This window comes from Anastrepha ludens, chromosome 3 (assembly GCF_028408465.1).
Source record: "Anastrepha ludens isolate Willacy chromosome 3, idAnaLude1.1, whole genome shotgun sequence".
NCBI classification, from domain to species: domain Eukaryota; kingdom Metazoa; phylum Arthropoda; class Insecta; order Diptera; family Tephritidae; genus Anastrepha; species Anastrepha ludens.
The window spans coordinates 42,690,453-42,710,105 of record NC_071499.1 but is presented as its reverse complement, the minus strand read 5'-3'; the positions used below and the strand labels follow the sequence as shown (position 1 = coordinate 42,710,105).

Below are 19,653 nucleotides of genomic sequence, written 5' to 3'. Positions count from 1 at the left end.
GACCGCTGTTAGAAACAGATATTTTTCTTTCAATTGGTGTAACGTGTTTCGGATTAAGCCACAATAAAAAAATTGTAAAAAACTTTTACAGTGGCTGTCAAAGTAATAGTACCGCAACATATTGCCTGAAATTTCGAAATAAAAATGAATTAAATCTTGTTTAGGTGTTTTTTATTTTGTACAATGAAATTTGAGCTAAATTTTTACAAAAATTGCAGAATTTTCCAAAAATTCTGACTGAAAAGTTTGAAATTTTTATGAAAATTTTTTTTAGATCTTTTAAATTTTGTAAAAAGAAATTTGAGCTATATTCTTACAAGAATTGCACAATTTTCGAAAAATTCTGACTGAAAAGTTAATTTTTTATTTTTTATGAAAAAATTTTTTTAGATCTTTTAAATTTTGTACAAAGAAATTTAAGTTTATGAGTGAGAAATTTGAACTATATTTTAACAAAAATGGTAAGATGAGTTACAAAATGAGCTACAAGACTGCGTATCCAGAATTTTCGAAAAATTCTGACTAAAAAGTTTGCAACTTTTAGGAAAAATTTTTTAAATTTTTTAAATTTTGTACAAAGAAATTGGAGTTCTTTTTGTTTTAGTATGAACTATATTAAAATTTTTTTTTTATTGAAAATAAATAAATCGTCAAAACTTTGCAATATGTTGTGCTGCTATTATTTTGACCGCCACTGTTTAATTGCACTTGCTTATATATTAAAAAAAAAGTTATTTAGATCCATTGCACTTATAAATAAGTGTTTATATTTTAAATAATTTTTTGTAAATACTAGAAGCTATTCAGAAAATGTAAATGCACTAACCCAGTGTGGTTTAACCCTCCGTTGGACACCCTGGCCTGGCCTTTTCGACTTTGGACGGGAATTCAACATATTTCTATTATAGCCAACGACTTCAGCTACCAGGTAGCTTCGTAAAATTTAATTTTCCAGCGATTTGTAGACATAACCTTTTAAAAGGATCCTTAAAAAGGAGGAAAAAAATGCCAGACTCGAGTGCCCAACCGAAGGTTTAAAAAAGTGTTCTACGGAGGGTTAAAAGACGTTTTTTTAGAACAGTTTTCGATTTTGTTTTTTCGGTTAGAGCTGGTTTTTGTAAAAATATTGGCCAAGTAAACAGTTCTGAGCATGTTTTCCGTCACAATTTCGATAAATGAATGAAAGGAGAGGCTTTCGCTTCGGCCTTAAGATTTTTTGCGCTATATCTATGTAGAGGTTTGGTTGTGTTTGTCCAATTTAGATAATTACGCGCCGTTTCGTTCGATAAATTTTACACATTTTAAAAGCAATTTTTTCATTTCGCAATTGAAAAAGTTCTCGTTTCCATTGGTAACCAATTTGACCAGCTAATTTTCATAAGCTTCACTTGAGTCACTAATACAGGCTCGGGGATGCTGTTGTTGTTATACCTATATACGAGAGATGCAGCTGGAGTGACAGTTTTTGGGCGAATATAAATCCGCTCGTTCCGGTTACGTAGCACTGACAGTCGTTGGAACGACGGGCTTGGCGTTCATGGATACTGGCTCACAACCATTTTACCACGATCTTTTTCAACTATTGCTCTCGTCTGTGATACATTTTTCATCAACAGTTATTATCCGTTTCAAAAATGGGAAGACTTTGCAACATTTCGGAAAGTAATCACAGACTTGGTTTTGTTTCAAAAGTTTCGTTTGTATCTATGCATTTGGATACCCATACATCATGCTCATCGATCGAGCTCAGGCTTAAGGAAATTGTGCCAGACGATTTTCTAACTAATTTTCTAGTCCTGAGCAATGGAAAAAGTGCTCACATACCGAAACGACTCGACGATTTCCATTATTTTATTGGCCCTTTCGCTGATTGCCGTACCAGAGCGAGTTCCATCCGACGATCGGTTCATATTACTAGAAAGAAATTGTTGGATCACCGATTTGCTACTGCATTCCGTAAGCAGCATACATTTACTTGGCCATCTGCTCTGATTTCACACCTTCAGTTTAGTGGTAATGATCGAATTTTCTTTCTTTTTTCCTACCTTTTGGAATAATATAGAGCAGAGCTGGCTTCACCAAACACAAAATTGTCAAAGAAGCTTTTTTGAAGCATATTTTTTTCTTTAATTCGCCTAGGCATAGCTCACTGAAGATTTCTAGCGGAAGATGCTCGGAACTTTTTACTTCACCTATTATAAAAATCATATTTATATTAAAACTAAAGCATTCCTATTCCAAACCTCATATGTATTCAAAATTTTATTCCACCATAAGGACATGGAAGTTGCTTATGGCATCGTCATAGTCCCCTAATAGCAATTAAATATGTGCCGCCTCAGCTGCACCACAATACTTTAATGCTTTACCGTTTTTCCTTTCCACAAAACCACCATTTCTCAAAATTTTCTTAGTTATGTTCCAAACGGGAGTGTCAGTAATCGCCACCTTTTGTTATTTAATTTTTGATTTTTTTCCCCCCCAACTAACTACTACTACATGCATACCTATTCACACGTAAATACACGTATGCACTTACTACCTACACACACACACACACGCACACACTAAACTTTCGCACATTTTTCCATTGTTTGCTTTTCGTTTTACTGTTTCACGCTTATTCGCGCGATACATTCGTTTTTTCGCTGCCGCTTTGAAGGAGTTTTAGGTGGCGGCGTCATTGGCACCGCAGTTGCCACCATTGGGTTCGTGCAACTAAACTTCAGTGCCATCCTCGCCCTCATCGTCGAATAGTTGGCTGGTGCTGCCTTGTCCGCCGCGTGTCGCTGTTACAGACATCTTTTTCTTGGGCTTTGGTGGCGGGCGGGGCGGTATTTTCGCTACTTTCGTAGGCTCACCAGTGGACGCATTGATGCTAACAGATGTGTTAGTAGCATCGACGCCTACACCACCATTCATATTGTTGGCACTCGGCACAATGGTGAGACCGTTGTGATGTCGCGCGGTACCATACAGCGGCTCTGTATCGGAGGTCGTTGTCAGGTGATGATTGTTCACCAGCTCATGTATGGGTTCGTAGATTTTCGCAACTGAAGCTGCTGCTGCCGCAGCCGCCGCCGATGTGCTGGGTACAGCATTTTGTTGTGATGTAAGCTGTTGTTGCTGTTGCTGTTGCGCCTGCTGCTGCTGCTGCTGTTGCTTGGCTGCTGTGCTTGACGCCACCGATGTGAGGTTCGGCGTGGCTGGTAGTGGGCGGTCGCGCATTGTATAGCGCGCTGATGTGGAGACGCCGTTGCTTGTTTCCGGATGAACTTTATGCAAGTTTAACGTCGAATTACCGGCGGCAGTTGTACGTAGCCCAAGATTGTCGTACACCGGCTCCACTTGCAGTTCAGCAGTAGTGGCGGTGCCAGTTTCGCTAGGATTTGGCGAAGTAGGCGACTGAAACTCGCTTAACTGTGTGGGATTTGTGGTGGAGGTGGAAGGCGCCCAACTGGGTACGCGCGGTTTGCGCGGTATCGTCATATAGCCTTGTTTCATGACCACCGCTGTGGTCGGTGAGTATATAACAGGTGCTGGCAAGAAAGGTGATTGTTGTTGGTGCGCGCCATGTTGCGCCGGTAGGAGGGCGTGTGCATGTTGCTGCTGCTGTTGTTGGCGATTGTTTGCTGCAGCGATCAGTGCTAAGTTGCGTGATTTCGGATGTTGCAGAGTCATGAAACCATTCGGTGTGGCAGCTGCGATGGTTGTGGTACCATAGATGCCATGCGGCGTCATGTGCGCGTATACAGGACTGGTGAGCGGTGGTGAGCGAATGCCATAGATGATTTGTTCGGGTATGTTACTGTGCGACGATTGCATTGAGGGGGAGGTGGGCGGAACGCGTGCAGGAAAGGCGAGTAGATCAGGTGGCAAGCTGGTACCGTAGGTATCATCGATGTAGGTGTGACGCACACGAGGTACCGTAGTGTCCGACAGGGCGACGGAGTGGGTTTCATCGTCGCGCGGGTGATTGCCTGGCGTGGGGAAGAGAGAGAGAGAGAGAAAAAGGACGACTATGAAAAAATTGAAATAAATTGAGTGTAAATTGGCGTGAGTAATTGCAAATATGTACAATGGCTTTCGATAATATTTTCCCCATTATTTGGTGCGCGCTGGCCAAACTTGGTAGTTGTCTCTGATAGTAGTGGCGAGCACAAATATAGAGGTATGCAAAAACAAAAAAAAGGAGCAGAAAAATGTTGAAAAACAATTAAAATGCAGTGATTACAACGGCAAACTTTTTAGTGCGTTCATGCTCAGCGTGGATTTTAATAAAAAAAATGAGATCACGATAGAAAACTTTACGTTTCAGCAAGTTTTGCACTATCTATTGCAGAATATTGAAATTTTTGCAATAAATGCATACATACATACATACGAAATAGGGATGTAGATTTTTCAAATTTTTACAAATCCGCGATTTTCGGGATCCTATTATTGCAACAGGAGATCCGAGGATTCAGATATTCATTATTTTGCAAGAGATTAAAGCGAAAAAAATTGCATGATATTTTTTTAAGAAGCTTTTCCACCATAAAATATTATAAAATAATATTTAGTTTAAATTAACTTTTTTATTTGAAAAGAAAATAATTTCATTAGTAACAAAGCAAAAGAAAAGAAGTTATGTCGAAAAAAGTAAACATAAAATGTGTTTTGCGGTTGAAAGAAATTCTCATATTTTTTTAATATCGTACAATGAGCGGATAGTAGAAGGTATTTAAATATTTTCTTTCTCGAGATTACTCCTTTGAGGAGCATAGGACCTCTACAAGACTTCTCCGTCTTAGTAATCGTACGTCCGAGGCTACTTGTATTGTTTTGAAATTTGAATCGGTCGAGCCAAGGAGCACCAACAGATTTGGTGGCTCCTAAAACACTCAGGCTAAAAAGCTCATTAGAAAGCTCTGGAAAGAACGTAAATAGTCAAGGAGGAAAGGAGAAAAGTATCAGAGTCTTTCTCTAGAAAATAATAGAGACAGAGGTAAAGGTAGTTTGCCCTTATATACATAATTTCCAGATTCTTTGCCAAATCTGTAAATATCCTCCAGTTTTAGAGAACGAATATTACTCATTCTCACGACATCGGAACCCAAAACTCGTAGCCGTGATCTGGCAAAGGCAGGACACTCACAGATAAAATTATCAGCGCTATCCTCCTCCTCCTCTAAGCAAGACAGGCATACCGGGTCCTCAATGGCCTTTGTGGGGGTATTGCTGATCCACGGTTGGCCAATTTATCGGCAATTTCGTTTCCTTGAACACAGTAGTGTCCTGGAACCCATATAAGTACGAGTTTTATATGTCTTCCTACAGAGTTAAGTTACTTCTTACATTGTTGAATAATCTTCGAGGTTTGCTTCGCGTTCTCCAGAGCCTTTAGCGCATCTTGATTGTCACTGAAAACTCCAACGTGTATACCACTCCATCTCCTCTCGATTATGCATTAGACTACTTTCAGGATGGCAAAAACTTCCCTTTGGAAAACATTTCCCCCATAGTGATACTTATTACTATCGTTTAAGTACCATCTGGCTACAGACCCTATACCATTCTTGGAACCATAGTTAAAGGAAATATCCGTCAAATCTGAATGCACTCTGGATTGCTCCACTCAAATTTCCTTCCAAATGAAGCTATAGGTATCAGGTCGTCTTTAGGTGCCAAAAAAAGTGGATACTGCTCAGATAGCAACTTAAAGATTTCTCTGTGTCCTGAAGTTCCGTCCTCGTGCCAGAAACTATATTTATGGAGTCTACACATTGCTTTTATTGCTTCCTGTTGTGTCTTAAGATCCAAGAGGAGCAAATCAAGCATAGCATTTAGAGCATCGCCAGAGATTGTGCTTATGGCACCTGTAATGCATAAACATACACTTCAGAACAACCTGTATAGTTCTCGAAGTATGGACTTGTATTGGTTACTATAATCGAAGTAAGTATGGTAACAAAAGCCCTTTTCGTCAAGCGCTAGCAATTTAGTTAAGTTAGCCGAGCATAGAGATAGCGAGCAGAGAAGTGGTGAACAGAAGAAGCCTAAAGTAGGTGATTAGCCTGCCGTTGTAGATCTTTGACGATGGGCTGCAATCTATCGCTGCCTAAGAGCAGCGCTACTCCTTGAACTTATTGTGTCACATTGTACAGTCTTTCGGAGTAGACGATGGGTGGCGGTGGTGGGGTTTGTGTCTGTGCTAACTGCATTGTCTGACTGCATTATCGACGCGCTAGTGCTAGAGCTTTTATTGCCTTTTCAGTTATTTTAGGTTGCAGAAGTGATGAGCCTGGGAGTGGTGAGTGTTACAGGAAATTAAGAACAGGGTTTGGATCAGTTGATGGGAAGGGAGATACTTGGAATAATGGGAAATAATGATTATCCAATCAGAAAGGCGGGAAAAGCGGAAAATAGGAAGAGTGCAGGGAACATGCTAGTGGTGAAATTCGAACCCACGATCCCTGGCATTATAGACTATTGAGCTGTCGCTAGCCTATCGAAGGTTTTAATACATATTAATATAAAGGGTGGTTAGATTTCAAAGGTAGATGTTGAATGTGAACCACACCTAAACGTCAACGACACCGTTGGACTTCTTTCTTTGAGGTTGTTTGAAAGAAAAGGTGTACGTCGATAAGCCAGCAACAATTCAAGAGCTAAAGGATGAGATAATTCGGCATATTAACGGCATAGAACCTCAATTATGCCTCAGCGTCATCGAAAATTTGGACCATCGGATGGAGGTGTACCACCGAGGCTGATATTTTGGCCGATATTTTGTTTCACACGTAATTGAGCCACACCAGTATTATCATAATAAAGAGAAATGACAATAATTTCCAAAAAAAATTGTATTTTATTCAAAATCAACACCGGCCCTTGAAACTTAACCACCCTTTATGTTAAAATAAAAAAATCAAGGAAGCCAGTGCAAATTTTAATTAACTACAAGTGCGTGTAATACTTTGTATATTAAAAAGATAACAAAAACGTTGAAACATATCCATATTTGCTAAAAATTTAAAGTCAGTGTAGCATTTCTTTCTTTACGCAGGAATATTCTTCGTCAGAAATTACAAACCCCGAAAATGCTGGATATGTTGCCCAAATAATTCGGGATTTTTATGATTTACAAAATACTTCAATCTCGTAATTGGCATCCCTAATATGTACGTATGTATATATGTGTGCATTAAACGGTTTATTTGGCTATGTTTGGAGCAAAAGCAATTAATCTTCCAGCTACGCGCGAATGCCAACAACGCTGGTTTTCGACAACAGCGCAATTTCCGAGAGTCTTCCACAATTTATGCAAGTATTCAGGCGCTTTAGTAGGGAACAGTGCCCGGAGGAACGAACGCCGAAAATTGCAACTGACAGGCAACATAAAAATAATAGGAATAAAGAGCCATTACTGCAGCTACTCTAAAGGTTTGTGAGAGATCTCCTATGTGTATGTATGTGTTTATGTGTAGAAAAATGCTTTTGGAAATAAAAATTTCAATTACTTTTGGTTGTGTGCGAGAGATATATGTTTGTATGTGTGTAAGTGTGTATATATCCTACGAATTTCTTAATTTGGTTTTGATTTGATTTATTTGTTTTTGTTTTTTCCCGCGATTCACATGGTAATTTGATTGAAAACATTCAAATTTTTGCAGAGTCGATGCAATTTGAATGCCAAAGAGCAAATGCAAAGCAAACTACTGAGACCAAACTAACGGAGTTTGCATTTCCATCCACCACGCATTTGAAAGTTCATTTCGGGCGTAAATTTGAATGGTTACTCGGAAATTTCTACTATTTGTTTGAAGAATAATTATCAAGAAAAATAACCAAAAATTAAAAATTTAAAAAATTTTTTTTTTTTAATTAAAGAAAAGAGTTAAAATAATAAAAAAAAGTATTACAAAAAAAATTTCCGCTTTTTAAAAAAATTTAATTTCTTACGAAATTTCCACATTGAAAACAATTACTTGTATCGATTTCACGTACGAGGTGTGTTCAAAAAGTATCATGAATTTTGTGTTTTTTCAAAAATTATTTATTTACTCATTAATATCTATTTTGTCCCCTTCAAAGAAATCCCCATGAGATATTATGCACTTGTGCCAACGTTTTTTCCAATCTTCGAAGCACTTCAAAAAATGATTTTTTTTTGTTCTGTTCAGCTCCTCCTTCGATGCCTTCTTTATCTCGTCAATCGTAGCATAGCGTCTACCTTTGGGCCTCTTCAGTTTCGGGAACAAGAAAAAGTCACAGGGGACCAGAGCTGGGGAATACGGCGTCTGTGGCATCATTAGTGTGCTGTTTTTGGCCAAATAGTCGTGTATAAGCAACGATGTATGAGCAGGGGCGTTGTCGTGATGCAGGAGCCAATTTTTGTTCTTCCACAAATCCGCGCGTTTCTGGCGGATTGCTTCGCGCGAATTGCAGGTTATATTCCTTATTGACCGTTTTACCCTGTGGCAAGAACTCATGATGCACAACGCCCCTGCAATCGAAGAAAGCGGTAAGCAAAACTTTTACATTCAACCGAACTTGGCGCGCTTTCTTCGTTCTTGGTTCGTGCGGCAGCTTCTATTGAGATGATTGAGCTTTGGTTTCCACGTCATAACCATAAACCCACGATTAGTCATCAGTTATCACCCTCTGGAGCAAATTTGGGTCGTCGTGGACAGAGTTCAACATCTCATTGGGAACGTTCATGCGATGCTGGTTTTGGTCGAAATTGAGCAGTTTTGGTACGAACTTTGGGGCGACCCGCCTCATGCCCAAATCATTGAAAAAAATCAAATGGCACGAGTCAACCGATATGTCTAGGTCCTCAGCAACTTCTCTAACGACGATTTGACGATTGGCCAATACTATTTCCTTCTTTATTCACTTCATCAACTTCTTCGTCTATTGTTGAAGTGTTCGGGCGTCCGGCACGCTTTTCGTTGTTCACATCTTCTCGGCCGTCTGAGAACATTTTGTACCACCGATAAACGTTGCTTTGGTACAAAGTAGCTTCTCCGTATGACACAGTCAACATTCGGAATGCATCCGCGCACTTAATTTCGTTTTTCACACAAAATTTGATACAGGTTCTTTGATGCATCTTCTTGAATAGGTAAAAATCGAAGACGAGCCGAAACACGTGCAAGCAAAGCAGTTGTCAACAATTAAATTAACATTGAAAATGGTCGAACTTGTCGGCATGTGCGAGAGACATGAGTACCAACATATCGCCACAAAAATCAATAATCGAAATTCGAATATACGTAACCTGCGAAAATTCAAAATTCGGGATACTTTTTGAACATACCTCGTATACAAATCTTTTATGCTACGATTATTAGGTTTGTTTTGGATAAAACAGTGTCAGAATAGTCGATCGGAGTAGAATTGACAAAGCTATGAGTATTTGTGCTTTCGCTGCTTCATTCGGAGTCTTTATACCCTTAGCTGCTTTATTGTTAGCTGCTCAACTGTGAAGCGTTTTTCTGAAATTTGTTACTTTTCAAGTCCGTGTGAGCCATAACTTAAAATCTACTGCAGCAATACTTTTGAAATTTTTCACAGTACTTCTTCACATAATTGACCAGGTAGTTCAGTGCGCTTTCCTTTTTTATTTTTTGTTTTTTTTTTAGTTTTTTTATTAAAAATTATTAATCTAACAATGACAAATTAGCCGATTTGTTTTGCAGCTGAAAACGATTGTTTGGCTTCCAAGTGTGACGAAAGGTTCCTTCTAGGGATACCTCGAGAAAAATTTCCTTGTATGCAAATGAATTGGTTATTTTGGTCCTTTTGATTCTGATGATTCTTTTGTGAGCTACAATACATACAACTTTTTTTGGAAGGTCTCCGAAAATTCACTGTCACTCATTTAATTTTCAATATTTCGCTATCAAAATTTAGGAAAACATTGTTCAAATTTTGAATTGTTAAACGGAATTTTGCTGTGTTATTTGTGAGCAAAAAAAAAAAAAAAAAAATAATAATAATAAAAAATAAAATAAAATACTTGTTTTATAGTTTTACCCAAAGATTGTTAAAAAACTACTCGAGTTGAAAATTGTAAGTGTAAATTTTGTGCGAAAAGCTTTATTTACCATAGTCAGAATCATCAAATATGCATTGCACTTTGAAGGTATTTCTATTATGCTCCTCTCATAGAAACACTTTTTCCCTTAGGTAAAAATACGACTATCTAGTTGATTTTCGTAAGGCTCTATTGAGGTAAATTTTTTACCATATACTAGAATGGATGGTAATCAGGCCTATCAGGTGCGTTTTGCTATAAAGTGGATGCATACGAAGCAGTCAACCAAACTCCGGGGTGAGCCACTATCGATGCTTGCCTTGACGTTGTACTGATGAAATTGATGGCAATTTCCCTCCTAGTGGTCAGAATCGCCCGCTTCAGTGTGAGTGCTTTCCGGTCAATTGTCATCAACATTACATTCGAATTAAGAGTTTGTACGTAGGCGGGTAGCAACTCATAGTAGATGAGACCACGCCCACCAAAACCCCGTAGCTAAATTTATTTGATTCGCAATCCTAGCTTGCCTACCTCTCGTACTGGCTCACCAATATGCGAAAACTACCGTTTTAACTTAACGCTGTCGTAAGTGACCCACTTTTCATCACCGGTCAACTCATTCGCTTTAGAAGCGATTCGCAGATGGAAGTACGGTGCACTACGGCTCTAGGAAATTCGCGAACAAATTTATTTTTTTCAAAGTAAATTTCCATAATTTGGAAGAGTTGTTCTGGCGCTATGCGATTCATGATGACCTGCCAAACCTTACTGAGGGGAAACGTCAGTTATCGATATCGATACTTCTCATGCAGATAAAAAACACCCGATACACACATACATAACGAACAGATATGCCCGCTTAAAGGGATATGCATCGCTTGTTGATGGTGTGCCAAGCCAGCCAGTTGCTGCTCTGCCAGCTTTGATTACAAATACAAACAGGTGTAAGCTTCTCGCAACAGCTGTTCTAGTGTTTGTTGTTGCATTAGAACTTAAGTCTGCTCAATACACTCACGCATGCATTATAACTGTTTGTCTAAGTGATTATGTAACTGACGCATTTCAATACTTTTTGAGGGCATTAGGAGAGCTTGCATAAATAAATGAGCATGCACTCACACACAAACTCTTACCCATGAGCGTAAAGATACGAGTACATCAAATATCATATAATATTATATTCCATTATTTTATTTACTCACCGAATTGTGATTCATCCAGTAGTGTCTTTTTGATTTCATGCCCCTCATCGCTCCCATCCACATTTTCTAGTTCGGTGCGTCGCGGTGGCTTCTCCACCGGATTCACTTCGGTTAGTAGGCTTTTTTGCATTTCCATAATCACCGAACCCTCAAGCATTGAACTGTTGGTTTTATCCATTTTCGTAGATATTAAACCATTCTCACTCATCATTGTTGTGTCCTTCTGATATGAGCGTGCACGTCGACAATACCAACAGGCAATGAGTAGCACACACATGAGCAGCAACAGTACTGTGATCACGATGAGGCAAATGACGAGCAGGAAGTTCGATTGAGTGTCAGTGGTGGAGACGCCTATGCCACCGCCTATACCTTCGAGCGCGCCAAAAAAGTCACCGTCGACGATCAATTGAAACTCCGCCTCCGCCTTGCCGCCGCGATTCTCTGCAATGCAAGTGTACATGCCTTTGTCGCTGGCGCGCACATTGAAAATGCGCAATTCGGTAGTTATAAGCGCTGCAGGATCTATGCTCATGAGTGGCTGCTGTTCGATGGAGGTGAGCACACGAAAGCGTTGATCATTCGGATTGATGGCGCGTCGATTATAGATCCATGTAACATTCGGACGCGGTGAGCCTTCAACGCGGCATGGCAAAGTTATATTATCCGATTGCACTTCGATAAATGAGCGCACCGAGCCGAGTATACGCGGCTGGCAAGCGAAATTCTCTGATGGTATGTCAGTCCAAAGTTTGCCGCTTAGCGCTGGCGGTTGGGCGCAGTCCGTGGGCGGTGTGTAAAGTCGATTGGCAAGCGCGAAATCGCGAAACGCTTGCAGATCGCACGTACAATTCCAGGGATTTTGTGCCAAAGAGAGATGCGCTAGTTTGGGTATGCGCGTGAAGGTCTCCTTGCGCAGCACCGATAACGAGTTTGCCTCAAGGTAAATTGCTGCGAGCATAGGTTGTTGACCGAACACATGCATTTCCACCTGCTTAAGGCGATTGTTTTTGAATTCCACACGCGACAAGAAAGGCAAATCGACAAAGAGATAATTCTCTAACACCTCGATCTCATTGTGATTCATGACGAGATTGCGCAGCTTTTCCACCCCGCTAAAGGTGCCGACATGCAGCTCGCGTATGAAATTGTGCGACATATCCAGCTCGATGAGTATGGTGAGGCCCTTGAGTGCATCGCGATTCAGTTCCTGTATGGTACAATTGCGCAAGAAGATCTTATGTAGATTCTGTAAATTCGCATCGGCAAACTCCTCGCGCCGCAACTCGGGTATTATATTATTCGAGAAATCCACAACCTGCATCTCGTTACTCAGATCATCGGGTATGGCGGTGAGTGAGCGCGCCTTACAGTCGGCTGTCTTTTTGCCCGAATTCCAATTGCAATGGCACATACTGCAACGTTGCATCCAATCGGGATTACCAACTGCAGGCGCAATATGCTCGAGTAGCAGCAGCAAGAGCAAGGATTGTGCGAGCAGCAGCAAGAACGCGGAAGAGCGGATGTGTGAGCGCCGGTCATGCCGCGCCGCAGATGTGTGGTTGGCGAGTCTTGTGTTGCTGCTTTCGCAATTCGCTTCATCTCGCACGCTGTGCATAGTCTTGTTGTTGCTGTTGTTGCAACAACTCGTCGCAATGTTATTTATGTGTCTTAGCATGACGTGTATATGTATTGGTTGCTTGCGTTGCACGCACTCTGTGTGTATATTGTGGAAGGCGCTTTAGCCTTATGAGCCTTCACCTGTTCGCTTTGACTTGGTCACGGCGACTGGCTACTATAACTTCGATAATTGCCTGCTGCGCTTACAATGGTGTCAGCAGCGATTATAACGTTTCTCTTCCCAGCTGCGTTGATGTGGCAAGCACTTTTAATGCGTCCACGTCATCAATGTGAAACGCTTTGTGTGCGCTGCTGTCAGCTTGCGTTAGCCAATTTATGATATTTAACTAAGCCCCGTTGCAGTGTTATTGGCTGTGGGCGAGTTGTTGACTGCTTTATTTGGTGGTATTTATATATCTACGTATATATATGTGCGAGTGGCAGTGGTGTTGCAGTTGGCCACCACAAGTTTGTGATTAATTAACGTCCTTGTCGCCAATCCTTTGTGCTGGCAGATTAGCTTTGGTGTGCACGAATGTTCACTGGTTCATTTGTTGATTATTTCGTAGCTGCTGCACGCCTTTGGGTAGCCAACTTTTGTACACAGCTTTGATTGTTCTTACTTTTGTGTCATATAACAGCAACTTAGCAGCATTATTGGGACACTTTGCAATTAGCATAACAATGCCGGAAAACTGAAAAGGAAATAAATGAAAACGATAAGTCACAAAAAGTACGAATAGTATTTGGTAACAAACATTTTAACACATTTTTACTTTTATGCTAAGTGGCAGTGATAGTCAAAGGTATAAATTAAAAGAATTTTTTGTAAAAATAATATCTGTAAAAGCAGTAGTGCCGCTGGTTCGGTGGCTCAATGTTTTGATTAGCGCTGACTTAAATGTTGGGAATTTTTCACCAAATTTTTTTCATATACTTTATTTCCAGATGGTATTTAGTATGGTGGGCATGACAAGTATACAGTCAAGGACTGAAGTCTACATACAGTGCCTTTGTTAACTATAGCACAGGGACCTTTCGAGAAGACCTTTTGACAATTTGATGATTTTCATAATTTTGTTATCAACATTTAGTTCATTCTCCTATAGAAACCGTGTAAATTAAAATATTACTTTGTACAAGTTTTATAAAAATACGCAAAATGTTCAACAAAATTTCAAACTTTTTGATTAGAATTTTTAAAAAATGTTCAAATATCTGTGAGCATATTATCATCATTTAATTTTGGTATAATTAAGTGCGGTTGCCGCCGTGACCGAATGGGTTGGTGCGTGACTACCATTCGCAATTCAGAGAGTGAACGTCGGTTCGAATCTCGGTGAAAGATCAAAAATTAAGAAAAAGTTTTTACTAATAGCGGTCGCCTCTTAGCAGGCAATGGCAAACCTCCGAGTGTATTCCTGCCATGAAAAAGCTTCTCATAAAAATATCTGCCGTTCGGAGTCGGCTTTAAACTGTAGGTCCCTCCATTTTGTGGAACAACATCTAAATGCACACCACAAATAGGAGGAGGAGCTCGGCCAAACACCCAAAAAAGGTGTACGCGCCAATTATATATATATACAGGTATGTAAAGTGCGCGCTTCCAGTGGCTCAAAAATAGCCTTTATTTTCAACAAGTTTTTCATGGTCTTGGATGTTTTCTTCCATATACAAAAATGTCGTGCGTTTATTTACCATAAAACTTTTGCATATGGAGAACAACACTCAACAGCGACAGCAAAGCAAAAAATTAAATTAAAAAAAAAAATTTTTAAAATTTACGCGATCTTTCAGCTATTTCAAACTTTTACTTAATTATACAAAAATTCAAAAAAAATTAATTGCAAAGTTCTCAATTTTCATGAACACTTATTGCATTTTTGTTTAATTTTGAAATATGTTTGATTACAGTTACAACAAAATGTATACAATTTTAATATAGTTTGAGGAAAAAGTTGTATCCAATTGTATCGAACAATATGGGCATACTACTGAGGCCATCTTTCGGGACGTCTCTGCACCATGTCATCGGACTAAATTGTTAAGCTGTTATATGTAACATTTTGTTCCACACAGGCGCAGAAAATGTTTGCAGATTTCCCAATATCGCATATGGCATCGCCAGGAAATTATCCCGACTTATACCTGATTGAGCATCTATGGCACACGATGAAAGAGAAAGTGACCCAACACAGGCCAAACTCCAAAGCAGAACTGAAAAAAGTGTTTAACAAGCTATGCGAACAGGGAATTCCAAACGAAATTCTTGAAAACGTCGTTGCTTCAATGCCTGCACGGGTCCAAGCTGTTCTTGGTGACAAAAGCAGTTCAACTGCTTATTAGAGCATTTTCTAAAATATTTGTACATTTTTTGTTTCGAAATTAAACGCAAAAGTTACTCAGATGTTCAAAAAAATTTGAATACATAATAAAAATTTGCATGTAAATGATCTTCATAGGTAAAAAATTAATTTGTTGCTCAAATTCATTTTGTAAATGTCTTAATAACTTTCAAAAAATTATGAACTTCTTAAATAGACTTACGAAGATGTGCTTATATCGAAGAAAATTTCAATATCGTGTGCTAAAAATTGTCAAAAATCAAGGTGACTTTTCTAGAAACTTCCAACTTTATTACAACAAAGTTCAGTGGGATATAATCGTTCGTACTGGTATTTGTACTCCTTCTGATTAGAAGAATTTAAAATTAAAATAAAATTTTAAATTAAAAAAAAGCTTGAAATTAAAATTAATAAAACAAATTTTTTTCGCGAAATAATAAAATTATTAAAAAAAACATTTTTCTTGGAAGTTTTTTTTTAAGCTCGAAGCATGGATTTGTACAGTTTGTATTGGGGAACTATTTGTTGAAAGAAAAATATTATACTTAAATAAGAAACAAATAAATTGTTAAATGCACTGTATGGGCTGCATGAAGACTTTGGACCTTGAGTGTATGTATGTATATACTCAATATTTCAGAAAGAACCGCAAATTTCTGTAAACAAAAATAACACGGTGCTACAGTGAATCAGAACTTTTGAAGAGACATGATGATCACTGTAGATATAGCCGAGAATGACGCGGAACCGTGTGCAAAAAATTTTTAACACCCTCAAATTTTTTATTTGTCGTTAAAAAACCGATTTTTGGTGTTTTCCGACACTTAAAAATTAGTAGGTCGTCTGCATTTTATCCGATTTGCAATCTTCAAACAGTTTAGTTGAGATAAATGTTAGTCTTTCTGACGCATGTCAAAATAACCAGTGATTTTTCAACACAAAACTTAATTTTTGTAAATTTTTTAAATTTTTCCGAGTTGAGCGAGATGTTGTCGATAATATTGAAATGAAAGGTTTATTTATTAGTAGAAAGCCTTTTTCCGAATGTAAAAAGCATTTAATTTCAAAAATCGATCAAAATGTGTCGAAGTAACGGATTTTTTTGTAAAACAAAAAAAATCAGTAAACTGAAAGTTTTGTTCACTACTTTCATATTTGCAAATTTAATGCGGTTCTCCTTTATTATTCGCGAAATACGTGTATAATTTAGTATATTTACTCATACCTGTGTCCATTCCGAATCTAGCAAGCATTATTTAATCAAAATTGATAAGAAATTTTCCAAGTAAAGAACTGTTTTGTAGAAATAAAATAAAATCAGAACATTCTCGAGTTGAACAGAGACTATAGAAGAATATTACCAAAAAAAAAAAAATTATAATGCAAAAAGTAACGCAATTTGCTGACTTACTTCTGCAATTTTCTGACTTTTCCGGACGTAGTATTACCTAACTAAACCTCTCCTAACCTAATGCTATCGAAATCAATCCAACCAATATGAGACAATCCAACCCAGTGTGCTGCTTTTCTGCATTGCTAAAGGACGTCATTTTGATTAGTTTGCAATTCCAACCTATCCAAACTCAACGTAACCTTGAATAACTTATCCTAGTCTCACTTCACTAAATATAACCCTACGTAGCACAATTGAACCCATTGCATTGTACATCTATGTGTACTCGATTCAAAAGATCTACAAATAAACGTAACGTATCTTTACCTAGCATAACACAAACTAACATAACCTTACAGAAAATTCGTAACTAAAATCAAGCTAACGAAACTTCATTAATCTGAACGAATCTAACGCAACCTCAGCTGAGTTTTTTCCATGTAATACAAGAGTGGCTAATTTGAACATAAAATACTAATAAAAAATGAAACATTTTTTGAATTAAATGTTAGTTTTTTCAAAATTTAAAATTGGAATCTCAAAAATGTTTACTTGATCTTCTACGTTTGTAAGACGTATTATTTGTTTCACGTACAAGTGACTAGCAGTAATTTGACAACATTCTAATTTGGCTTTTTTCTTCTCTTGGTGAAATCTCTCTCCCTGTTCATCGCTGAACTGGCCTAGATTTTCAGGGAAGAAATCTAAATGAACTTTAATTGAAATTCGCCATCCCATCTTCCAGAAATTTATTCATTAAATAAGGTTAGGTAAGGTTAGGTTAGGTTAGGTTGGATGCACTTATGCTAAGTTTTAATAGATCTAGATCATTCAAAAGTGATGATTTTTCACACTCATTAAATTGTACATGCTTACTAGCAAATTGCAAACGGTTCTGCTGTGTCATGCAAGCTTCGTTTGGTCAGTTTGGATTAGGTAATCTTGGGTTATAATGAGTTTTGATATGTTAAATGTATTCATAGTTATGTATACTTATTGGTGCCTTTCAAAATTAGCCACCATGAGCAGTAAAGCGCTATCGGTCATGCGGTATTCTCTCGCAGTCTCGGTTCAGCTGGATTTTTAAAAATTTTGGTGAACATTTTTTTTAAAGAATCGTCACTTTTACAGTTTTCAATGTATGAATATGAAAAATAGCTTATTTCGAGCACATTTTATTGGAGTTTAAACATATGTATGTATATATATATGGTGCCCGTTGGAGAATAGTGGCCAAAAAATTGCATCACATTGAAAAAAACGTGGAAAAATTGCACAAATCAGAGCTTGTTATTGCCAATTTCTTTTAAACGTCAATCGTTCAATCCTAGAATTATATAAAATATTATTAAAATAAAAAATCGGTTGAAAAATGGGTTAGTTATGTTTTTTTACTTCATCAAATACACCATAAATCTTTTTTAGCAATAAATAAAATGTTTGAGGGTGTTTTAAATTTTCTAAACACAGTTTTGTGTTGTACTGGTCTTGACCTAAAACGTGCCCTATATGACTTGAAGAGTTCTTTCTATTTTTTTTATTTTGTAGTACCGTATAATTTGTGACACTAACAACCTTTGGAAAACATTTGAATTCGATACGCTAATTCAGCAGGGTCATACTGTGAAATACGCCTAACATTTGCATGAAAATAACTTTTGAAGCGTCTTCAAGGTTGTTGTTGCTGCTGTTGTAGGAGCAGCATAAACATTCCCCACACATATACGCGAAATGCTGCTGGAATGACAGTCCTTGGCCGGATATAAATCCCGGTCGCTCCGATAACGCAGAATCAACTGCCGTGGGAACTCGCGTCTTCAGCGTAGGACAGTGCGCCAGCTATCCTGTCCGCTTAAATGAGCGAGTACTTTTTGGTAAGGAAAAAGCTAAACAAATTTTTTGGAAAATATGCCTTCTTAATCGGTAATCAATAATCGGTATTAGTATCATATAAAAAAGTAGTTGAGCACAAAAAATTTTCTATCCTGTGATTAGCTTCTGTCTATCTGAACCAAAATCACGATTTCGGGAAAATGCACTTTACAGAGCATAGCTGAACTAGCGTGCTATGCTACTAAATATATTTTTTATTAGTTACTTTCAAACTTAGCAACTTAAAAAAAAATGTTGTATACCCGCAAAGTGTAAATGGGAGAGTCACCTTTAAATTTTATCACATTTTTACTAAAATGTGGTTAAAAAGTATTGAAAGCGACGTTAAGACGAATCCAAATTGGTAAGTCATTCTAATACTTTATCTTTCATTTGAACACACAAATAATTTTATTTCGATCTGTTAATTTATTCTCAGTGTACAAGTCACTTGAAGTTTTCTTAATAGAGTATTTTTTTCACAATGGGAAGAGTCGAGTAACTGCAATGATACACTTTAAATTTAAAAAAAATCTTCTTTTATTGAGCAAGTGTTAGACCGGACGTGAAATTTTTAACACCTAAGGCAACTCAAATGAATGATTAGTCCATATTTGACATGAAGAATTTCATATGAAACATTTTTTTCGGAAAGTTATTACCAAGTTCTATTAACATTTTAACAAAAAATTTGCAGAAAATTATTTTGCAGATATCTCTGTGGTCTGCGTAGACGAATTGGTTGGTACGTGACTACCATTCGGAGCACGTAGGTTCGAATCTCCGTGCATAAAACACCAAATTGAAGAAAAAAGTGTTTTGTAATAGCGATTACGCCTCGGCAGGCAATGGCAAACCTCCAAGAGTATATCTGCCATGAAAAAAACTCATCATGAAAAACCATCTGCCATACGGTGGCGGCTCAAAACTGTAGGTCGGTTTGCCATTGCCTGCCGAGGAATGATCGCTAGTAGAAAAAACCCTTCCCTTTAACTTGATGTTTCATGCCCGGAGATTAGAACCTGTGCACTTCCGAATGGTAGTCACACAATTGACTGAGAGTTGCTTTGCTGATCACTTGATGACAATTTATTTGCCCCCAAGCAACAATAGGCAAATAACAAGCAAATAATATTTTTTCGATTTGCACAAGAAACCACGCAAAGTTTCAATAATTTAGAACTAAGTGTTTTT

The 19,653-nt window shown here is 38.0% G+C and overlaps 1 protein-coding gene across 1 annotated transcript; it reads right to left on the bottom strand.

The window, feature by feature from the left end:
* Positions 1 to 383: 383 nt before the first annotated feature.
* LOC128857815 (uncharacterized) lies at positions 384 to 13,544 on the bottom strand. Its single transcript, XM_054093592.1, has 2 exons — positions 11,230 to 13,544; positions 384 to 3,980 (listed from the first exon to the last, which is right to left on the bottom strand). The coding sequence occupies exons 1-2, from the start codon at positions 12,905 to 12,907 to the stop codon at positions 2,719 to 2,721; spliced, it is 2,940 nt and encodes a 979-aa protein (XP_053949567.1). The 5' UTR covers positions 12,908 to 13,544; the 3' UTR covers positions 384 to 2,718.
* Positions 13,545 to 19,653: the final 6,109 nt, after the last annotated feature.

Excerpts from the sequence above, each read along its gene's own strand:
- LOC128857815 (XM_054093592.1), bottom strand. The coding sequence starts at position 12,907 with ATGCTAAGACACATAAATAACATTGCGACGAGTTGTTGCAACAACAGC. Across the intron at positions 3,981-11,229 it reads ACTGGATGAATCACAATTCG|GCAATCACCCGCGCGACGAT; the intron begins GTGAGTAAATAA and ends TCCCCACGCCAG.